Source organism: Enhydra lutris, unplaced genomic scaffold (genome assembly GCF_002288905.1).
Source record: "Enhydra lutris kenyoni isolate GAN:26980312 unplaced genomic scaffold, ASM228890v2 scaffoldscaffold582, whole genome shotgun sequence".
NCBI classification, from domain to species: Eukaryota; Metazoa; Chordata; class Mammalia; order Carnivora; family Mustelidae; genus Enhydra; species Enhydra lutris.
This window is the reverse complement of record NW_019154666.1, coordinates 2,158-12,919: the sequence shown is the minus strand read 5'-3', so window position 1 is coordinate 12,919 and position 10,762 is coordinate 2,158. Positions and strand designations below refer to the sequence as shown.

General features: G+C 39.4%; 1 protein-coding gene across 1 annotated transcript; it reads right to left on the bottom strand.

Moving 5' to 3' along the window:
• Positions 1-6,253: 6,253 nt before the first annotated feature.
• LOC111140344 (zinc finger protein OZF-like) lies at positions 6,254-10,269 on the bottom strand. Its single transcript, XM_022492624.1, has one exon. It carries the CDS (start codon positions 10,157-10,159, stop codon positions 8,483-8,485), a length of 1,677 nt encoding a protein of 558 aa, XP_022348332.1. The 5' UTR covers positions 10,160-10,269; the 3' UTR covers positions 6,254-8,482.
• Positions 10,270-10,762: the final 493 nt, after the last annotated feature.

Here is a 10,762-nt window from a genome sequence, read left to right as displayed (position 1 = left end):
CAGGCTCCTTGCTGAGCAGAGAGCCCGATGCGGGACTCGATCCCAGGACCCTGAGATCATGACCTGAGCCGAAGGCAGCGGCTTAACCCACTGAGCCACCCAGGCGCCCCCAGAGAAAGAACTTTTATTTTTTTATTTTTTTTTTAAGGATTTTTATTTATTTATTTGACAGAGAGATCACAAGTAGGCAGAGAGGCAAACAGAGAGAGAGGGGAAGCAGGTTCCCTGCTGAGCAGAGAGCCCAATGCGGGGCTTGATCCCAGGACCTTGATCCCAGGACCCTGATCCCAGGACCCTGATCCCAGGACCCTGAGATCACGACCTGAGCCTGAGCCGAAGGCAGAGGCTTAACCCACTAAGCCACCCAGGCATCCCAAAGAACTTTTACAGTGACAACCAAACAGCAATAGCATGATTAAGAACTGGACAAAGTTTTCAGTGGGCACAATCCAAGGAAGATATACAAATGGACAAGGCATTGGAAAGATGCTCAACCTCACCATTCATTAGAAAAATACAACTCGAACAGTGAGTCATCACCTCTCACCCGCTCAGACCCCACTATTAAACATGAACCAAAAAAACTTACACGTGCTGGGAAGGATGAGGAGAGACTGGAACCCTTACCTACTGCTAGAGGAAATGTGTATGAAGCAATCACTATGGAAAACAGAATGGAGGTTCCTCAAAGAGTTGTAAATCATATTACCATACGATCCAGCCACCCCACCTGACAGTTTATAACCATAGCAAATCGAAGTGGGAGCTACAAGAGATATCCGCACAGGGAGATTCATAGCAGCAGTATTCAGAAAAGCCAGTAATAAATGAAAGCAACAGAAATATTTGTGAATGGATAAGAAAATGCAGCATATACATTCACTAGAATAATATTCAGCCTTGAAAAAAAAGAGACACATCTTGTCTCTTTATATAGCATGGTTAAAATGTGATGATGTTATGTTATATGAAATAAAGGAGTCACAGAAATAGACTATGATTTCATTTAAGTGACCAAACCTACTGTCGTGAACCTTACAAATAAGGAACGAAGGAAAGAAAGAAGGAGAGAAAGAGAGGGTGCCAGGGTCGCAGACACAAGTATGGAAGTGGGTACTTAACAGGTATTAACTTCTAGTTTTGCAAGATGAGAAACTTCTAGAAATTGGTATTCCAATAATGTCAACACACTTAACACTTTAGCTAAAAGTGGTTCAAATGGTAAACTTCATGGCATATATTTTTTACCACAGTTAAGAATAAATAATGACACCTAAAAGGGAAAGAAATATAAATTTCTAAAAATGATCTTTAGTTCAAAAAGGTGCTTCTCTCAAAAAGAGAATATGATTCCACAAACAGATAAGGACATTAATTCCATATAACTTACCCAGGATAAACACACAGTGTGATACAACCACTGACAACTAACCAAGAAAAGAAACAAACAAGGTAAGTCATGAACCAACAATGCACGGATAGTATTTATACGGACAAATTCATACAGAATTTTATTGGCATGTGGCATGCTGATTCTTGTTTCATTTAAACCCTACACTGTCTTTGAACTCCTAAGTTGAAAATTGTTATCCAAAACTATAAAACACACATTTAAAAAAGCACGATTCAGTAATGCTGTAAAACTATCAATAAAAATGAAGCTTTTTTATTGAATGCAAGCAATAACAGAAATGTTAACTGCAAGAATTCTGAATAAAACATAGGTATGTTATTATAAAAGGATTCTCGATATGACAGTAGTTTTAAACTAAGTCCGGGCACTCAAGAAAAGCAAACATTTGAAGCATTAGTATGTGTTATGTGCCACAAATTATGCTCAGAAAATTCATTACACTTAATCATAAAATGTTCTAATAAAAATTTTATGGATGAGCTTTGAAAGGACATTAGAGAATTTGAGAGATATTCCCACTTTTACAAAGAATGCCAAGGCTGTAATTCATCCTTTAGAAGCAACATCATGAACAAACATAAAAACAGACCACGATTGTTGTAAAATATGCTGAGTATCACTGCTACATAAAATAAACATTTAGATGTAAATTATACCACAAACATTTAAGATAATTATTTCAAGTAGCACTCCCCATATCACATCTTCAGGTGTGGTCTCCTCCTGGACCATTACACCTCACCTGTGTCATCTGCTTTACTCATTGGCACCTACCTGGATGTAAGGCTCTTTTCTCTTCACATCCCAGGGCTCTCTCTTGGCTCCAAAAAGGTGAAAAGGTATCACTTAGATATAACAAGACTCATTTATTTAAAAAAATAGAAACATGAGTTTTGTTGAATTCTGTAATTTTCAACCCAGTATTATCCTCAACAGAGAAGAACATTGTAGAATGCTAGCAAATGGTTTCCCCAAATAATGTTATTTGATGACTTTGAACGGAATGTTTTTATGGCAGTTATACATGCTAGTAGAACACAAAGAATGGCAACGACAATCCTTTTTACACATTTACTAGAAACCAGAGTATTATAGGTTAATGCAAACAAACAAAAAAAGAGAACAACAAAGTAATTTATGAGACCTAACATATTTTTTCTCTTTCATGAGAGTGTTTGGCCAAATGTCCAGTAAATGGAAGAAACAAGGTTTTAAACAATGTTATCTGAGTTCGTGCAGGTCTACAAACACAGATGTATATAGTGATGTTTAAAGCAATGTTCTGTAGGGACCAAGAGTAGGCTGCCCCCAAGATGGACACTTTAGCATGGACATTCTTTGGGCTAACGGTAACTGATACCCTGACTTAAGAGTAACTTTTTACCCTCCCTTAACTTTGTAGAAGGATCTAACTCGGGGGTCTTTCACAGAATATGGGTGATTAGTAGTGACAAATTTTATCTGAGTGACCCACCTGTGATGTGGCAAACATCTAATTACCGAACATCTACTCTTCTCATTGCCTGGTGAAGTGCATTTTTCCACTCGAAAATCCCCAGTTCTCCTCCTCCTCAGTTCAGGAAAACATAAATGCCTCCTTTTGCCTGACTGCCTTTGGGATCTCCATGCCTGTGAAGGCTCCCTACACACAGAAAATTTAAGTTGCTCTTTCGTGACAATCTATCTCATTGGATTCTTAGTCCAGCTAGAAGGACCTTAAAAGGGACAGAAATTCAAGCTCCCTGACAGAATCTACACAAAGTTGGTTTCACAAAGCCGGCACTGATCTTGTCAGTTCAGATGAGAGAAAGCACACCACAGGTCATATGTCCCCAGGCACAGCTGTCGCAGACAAGGGACATGTAGCCTAGGCTCAAGACATAGGAATGTGACCCCCCTAGCTTACAAGTGGCTAATCAGCACTACGCTACAGTGTAATTATGGGATACACCTCATTAAACCTCTCAGATAAAGAAGAAAGATATTTTTCTGATTCAAAGTGTTTTCAGATCAAGTATACCTCTAGGTTACAAGGTGAAGGGGCACCAGAAGTTAGCAAGGACATCTGCTAACATGGCCTCCTGGGTCTATGAGTTTTCTTCTCTGTTTTTTCCAGTTTCATCTTGGGCCACAAAATTACACCACTTCTATTATTTGTGAAGAGTTTACGACAATACAATTGTCCAAATTCATCTTACCCTAACAATAAGGCAATGAAAGGCGGAATTCTATGTAACACAGCAATTTCAAATCTGCTTAAATCCAAAGAGATTTTTACCACACAATTTGATTTTCACATCAATAAAATATTAGACATAAACAAAGCACATCTAGTGGAAACAAGCCACAATAAATGAAAGTGTAGACATTGCTCGGTCGCTAAAGAAAGCCCTTGACATTTCCAGTTTCACACCGTCGAATTAATCATTCTTGCTGCTTTAAAAACACGAATCAGGGGCGCCTTGGTGGCTCAGTCGGGTAAGCATCTGCCTTTGGCTCAGGTCATGATCCCAGGACACGGGGATCCAGCCCTGAGTTAGCTCCCAGCTCAGTGGGGAGCCTGCTTCTCCCTCCCCTCCCTGACTAACTCTTGTTCTCTCTTGCTCACTCTTCTCTCTCTCTCAAATAAATAAATAATCTAACTTGATTACAAAATAGTCTAAGAAAAAAAACACTTGGCCTGATTATTTACGTAACTGCAGGTAGAACGGAGGTTGAGCTAGAGACACTTTAAAAACAGGTTTGCAGGAACATCTCATGAGGAATCTCTAAACTGAACTTTTTAAAAGAAGATTTTATTTATTTATTTGAGAGAGAGAAAGAGAATGAGAGAGATGGAGCATGAGAGGGGAGAGGTCAGAGGGAGAAGCAGACTCTCCTCTGAGCAGGGAGCCCGATGTGGGACTCGATCCTGGGACTCCAGGATTAAGACCTGAGCCGAAGGCAGCTGCTTAACCAACTGAGCCACCCAGGAGCCCTCTAAACTGAACTTTTAATAGCATCTCCAGGTCAGAGTCCATGCCATATACTTGCCACCAGACCTTATGAACAGTAACTACAGATTTCAGTGACTTCCTCTCTTCGTGAAGTCCCCTAAATATCCTGAGTATCCTGCACCTGCTGGAAGTAATCGTCCTTGCTCATATGGTAAAGCAGGCTGGTATTTCCCAAGGGGGCCCTCTTTGCCCCATAAAGTCAGTCTTAGTCCGCTACATCTGTCTCGTCATAGCTGAGTCTGTGCAGTTCTTTCTCAGCTATGACGTTCCAGGGCAAGCCTTGGTCATATAACCAGTGTTTCTATTTGTGTCTTGTCATCATGAGAACAGATTCTGGTTGAAGTTGAACAAATGTACAGACAGGCATTAAAATATAAAAGCAGTTACTGAGACTCTCTGAATTCTGGAGGCATCAGGGAGCAAGATAAACGGTGCAATTTGCTTACAAAGGTGTATTTTGTGCAACTGCAGCAAGTCAGTGAACTTAAGGGACAAAATTTCGTAAAGCTGTAAAAACCAAAATATTTTTTGAAAGGGTTTATTTAAATTCCAGTGAGTTAACATGCGTTGTCATATGTGTTTCAGGTGTACAACAGTGACTGAACAATTCCGTACAACCCCCGTGCTCAATACAACAAATGCCCCTCTTCATTCCCATCACTCGTCAGCTCATCTCCTATCCATCTCCACTCTGGTAACCACCCGTTTCTTCTCTGTAATTAAGAGTCTATTTCTTGATCTGCCCGCCTCCTTTTCTTTCTCCTTTGCTTGTTTGTTTCTTACATTCCACATACGAGTGAAACCACCTGGTATTTGTCCTTCTCTGACTTCTTCCGGTTAGCGTAATACTCTAGCTCCATCCATGTCATTGCAAATGGCAAGATTTCATTCCGTTTTAACGCTGAGTAATATTCCGTTCTAGATATACACACCCCATCTCTTTATCCGTTGTCAGTGAACACCTGCACCAGACTGAAGCAGAAATGCTCACTGCACTGACTGTTGTACCGAGAAATCCATGGCAACAGACAGAGCCAGAGCATGGGATGACCCCCATCATCCACTCAGTAAAGGGAGGAAGGTCCACACAGCAGTATACCATCTTCCATGAAGGCCACCCACCTACACTGGATCTGAACTGTGTTGAGGTTATACACCTGGGATACTAGCGCTTTTGCAAACCACAGCACACGCCTTGCTGATCCTGCCTATTCCACTGTGCAGAAGGCACCTTCGCCTCCAACATCTACTCTGCCATGTGCCATTTTGAAGCTATGCTCCAAATGACTGCATCATCCAATACCCTTCCTCCATCCTCCGCCGTGATCTAGGCCAGGGCAAACACAGTCAACACAACAGCATCTGGTCCTCACTAACAGAGGAATTCAATTCAATTGTGAAGATAAGATAGGACTTCCCTACTCCTCAGAAACCCACCACACGGGCGGATTCCTTCATTCCATTCCATGTACTCATCAGACGACCCCACCAAGAGATGCCTGTGCCTTTCGAGGGACTAAAGGGAGCCACGTTGAGTTCCCTACCCACACTGAAACGAGTTAATTACATTTTTTTAAATAGGTCTTAACTTTTCTAAGGGCAGTGCCACCACCCTCTTTCACTTACATTCGCATCCCACAACCAGGGCTAAATTTCTGAAATGATACCCATCGGCCTTACTCGTCTCTAATGGCAATTAAGAGGTCAGTGAGGACACTCTCACCACAACGCAGGCAAATAAGAACGTTTGAGATGCCTGTGTAGGTGGAGATAAAACTGGGGATAAACAGAAATGGGGATCTGTAGATGACTAGGAAAATAAACAGGTGTAAGTTGTTTTTTCTAATTCCAGGGAGTCAGTTGGGCAACCCAGGAACGGCATCCTCTCTCCACATGCAGAATTCATGCCAGTTCTTCATCCTCTGTACTTTCTCTCTCTTAACTAGGGCTACAGTATCACTCCTACATACCAACCACCATTGTACATGTCCGTTTACTTTATAGAAACATGAAAACAACATCCACACATATGAAGTGGGGCACATACCTTTATTAGGGGCCAAGGTAGAGTGCTTTAGAGTCCCTGGGGAAGTCCAGAGAGCCTTTCAAACTGAAGTAGGTTTAAGTAAGCTCAGTGGGAGTCTTCTCTGAAGGACACATAAGGGGAAGGTCGTGGGAGACAGTGGTTGCTCAGAAAGGTGGACTGGGAATGTCATATGAGAAGGACATTAACTTCTGACTCTGCAGCTTGTTATGTAGGGAATGCACTAGTAAGATCGCCTTGTGTCATTTAAAGTCCCCTGCAAAACTCCTGCCTACACGAAATGTATGCTAAGTAGCACTGTCATGGAGTACTTCAGTTAGTCGATCAGTGAGACCCATATACCATCTATAATATATCCGTTCTATTACCCCACTGGTCCCAAGGAGGAGAAAATGATACGATAAACTAAGGGGAAAACAATCACGCATTAGCTACACATTAAGGCCACTGAGAAAATGGATTACTAGATATAGTTCCACTCTGTTGCCAAAAAGGTGATAGATACAATCAGTTATCTACAACCTTATATAAAATGACATTGGTTAACATTGGTAGTCAGATAACACTTCACTCGTTACATATCCATGTTAACATGATAAAAACCATTATGTTTCATTAATTAAAAAATATTAAGTTCACAACAGACTAAGTTATGCATTTCAATCCCCTCTATAATCCTTACTCAAAATACAGAATTTAAGCATTAAAAAGCATTCAAGTGCTGATATAATGCTGTGGAAGTAGTGATCTTAGTAATTTTCAGATGTGAGATCATTTGCAACTAATGTGGATGTATGCCGTATCAGGGAAAAGTTACATGTCCTCTTTATGATGTCTGTGAGGATTTCTTCCTTTCAACCACATCCACCAATATTCTCTAACTATTGCTATCGTGAGGATACGTCAGTATTTTATTGGATTGCCACCACTTCTGCCTCTAATACCAGTTGCTAAAATATTTTATTTATAACATTCAGAAAATCCTTCAGTTTTAATAATGAAGATGATGTTCCGAACATCTTTTCCATGACAACTGTCATTAAAGTTATAACCACAAACAATATGTCCATTTAGATTTTCTTCATATATTGTATATTATACTGTCCATCTTCCATGGATAATTAGATATGTGTGAGTCCCACCTAATGAAGGAGAAATCTCATCTTTGATGAAGCAATAATCAGTCACATAATTTCACACATACTAAAAATAAACGTATTCTCTGAAGCAACTTGAGGGTAAGTATACACTAATATTTGCTAGACATAAATATCAGATAGCGCCCATGTAAAAAAAATATTGAAGTTAATTAGAACTATGCAAAAATCTATCCACTTAATCTTTTGAAGCATAACAGGGCAGACATTTTTGTAACAGTTTAACTTGGTTATTACTCCTTATCATGAATATTCTGATGTAATGTCAGAACAGACTGACTGCTGCAGTGCTTTCTACTTGACTTCTGTGACATTTACTGATATCTAATGTTCGGTTACATATATTTCTAAATATTTAGATCTTTCAAATTACTTTCTTTTATGCACTCACGGGAGTTTGCTAAAGTGTATATTTAAAATGAAGGTCTTTCCTCATTCATTAAGTTTGTAGGGTCTGAGTCTAGTGTCAATTTTCGGATATTAAGGATTGAATTCCAATTAAAGGCACTGCAAATTTCTCTATATTTTACAGCTTCTATGCTGTATGAGAACTATGATGTTTAGTGAGTTGAGAGTTCCAGCCAGAGGCCTGACACATTCCTTTACCTTTGTAATGTTTCCCCCCAGTATGAACTCTGATGCTGAGTAAGGGTTGAGCAATCCTAAAAAAGTTTTACCACATTCTTTACATTTCTAAGTTTTTTTCTCCAATATGAATTCTCTGATGTTCAATAAAGCTTGACTTCTGATTAAAGGGCTTGCCAAATTCATTATGTTTGCAAAACCTTTTCCAGTATACATTCTCTGATCAAGTCAGACTTTAGCATTGCTTAAAGGCCTTAACACGTTCTTTATTTTGGTTAGGATTCCTTCAAGTATGAATTCTGTGATGTCTAGTCAGGTGTGAGTGCTGGATAAAGGTGTCACCACATTCTTTACATATGTAAGGTTTCTCTCCACTATGAATTCTGTGATGCCGAGTCAGGTGTGAGTGCCGGTTAAAGGCCTGGCCACATTCTTTACATATATAAGGTTTCTCTCCAGTATGAATTCTGTGATGTTCAGTAAGCTTTGATTGCTGGTTAAAGGCCTTACCACATTCTTGACATTGGTAAGGTTTCTCTCCACTGTGAATTCTGTGATGTCGAGTCAGGTGTGAGTGACGGTTAAAGGCCTGACCACATTCTTTACATATGTAAGGTTTCTCTCCAGTATGAATTCTGAGATGTTCAGTAAGCTTTGAGTGCTGGTTAAAGGCCTGGCCACATTCTTTACATATGTAAGGTTTCTCTCCACTATGAATTCTGTGATGTCGAGTAAGGTTAGAGTGCTGGTTAAAGGACTGACCACATTCTTTACATATGTAAGGTTTTTCACCGCTATGAATTCTGTGATGTTGAGTAAGGCTTGAGTGATGGTTAAAGGCCTGGCCACATTCTTTACATTGGTAAGGTTTCTCTCCAGTATGAATTCTGTGATGCTGAATAAGGTTTGAGTGCTGGTTAAAGGCCTTTCCACATTCTTCACATTGGTAAGGTTTCTCTCCAGTATGAATTCTTTGATGTCGAGTAAGCATTGAGTGCTGGTTAAAGGCCTTTCCACATTCTTCACATTGGTAAGGTTTCTCTCCAGGATGAATTCTGTCATGTTGATTAAGGTGTGAATTGTGGATAAAGACCTTGCTACATTCTTCACATTTGTAAGGTGTCTCTCCAGTACGCATTGGCTGATGTTGAGATAGTGTTGTGTGCCGGTCAAAGGCTTTACCACATTCCTCACAAATGTAAGTTTTCTGTCCAGTAGTGACTGTGTTATGTATGTTTAGTCCTGATGATTGGCTCAACATGTTTCCTGTTTTATTACATCTGTGTAAATTTTTTTCCATGTGAATTATCTGATAATCACCCACACTGGAGGACTGGTTAACAGATTTCCCACATTCATTGTATTTACAAGGATTCTCTCCCATAGGGATATTCTTATGAATAATCAGGTTGGAGCTTTGGTAAGAGACTTCCACACATTTATCACATTCATAATGATTCTCTGGAAAATGAGTCCTCACATGTTTATTAACATTTGAACCCTCGTTAAATTTGTTCTCAGATTCACCACACTGAGCAATGTTCTGGTCATCTTGTAGTGTTGACTCCTCTGTGAAGGACCTCTCCAATGGATCCCAATGAGCACTTTGTTCTTCATTTTTAAATCTCTGATTTTCAGAAATATTTGACTCAGTCAATCCAATCCTACTTTCAAAATGGTTCAAATAATTATTTTCAGCATGAACTAAGCAACTTTCCAGATTTTCCAAATTTTCATTCTCCAAATGTGTATGTTTGACCATTTGATTTGAGCCCTTGCTTATAGAAAGACACTGCTTTGCAGAAGTAGCAGACTTAAGAAGGGATGTTTTCCAAAGTGTTTTATATCCTTCACCATTTTGGGCAGTCAGATTCATATTACGGACCGTAGTCTCAGTTTGGTTATGTCCTTCATGATATCTTTGATGCTCTTCACTTTCCCCATCATTTTTCCAGTCTATCATAAAGTGTAAATTCTCAAGGGCACTATGTTTATATCTACCCACTGCCACGTTTTGGAAAGAAGCTTCTATGCACAGCTTTGGCAGGAAACTCTGGGTGCCATGTGAAGATACAGCTGAAAGATATCGAATAAGAGAAAAGTAAAATCATTCCACTTACTATTCTCAGATGAATATAATGAAAGCTTCTAATATGCAAAATTAAAATCAATCACAGAACTTCAGCAATATGGCTGAGAAAGAATCATCAGGACTTCATTCCTCCAAGGAGACATAAACTTGCAGACAATGTACAGACCACAAAGGCTATCACACAGTTCCAAAGTATAATGCTGAAGCACAGATCATGATCCTGTATCTCAAAAAACCAGGAAAAGTGCCACTGACCCCAAAATTAGCAGAAGGAAGCAAATTTAAACTTAAAATAGAAACCAACAAAAGAGGAGATAGCAAAAACAGGAAAACATCAACAATAGGAAGATTGCATTTTCAGAAAAGATCAACAAAATCGATATACTTTTTACTAAATAAAGAATGGAGGAGAAAATACTAAGTAAAATCAGAAGTGAAGAAGTGAAAGCAGGCACAATATAACCGATACCCTAG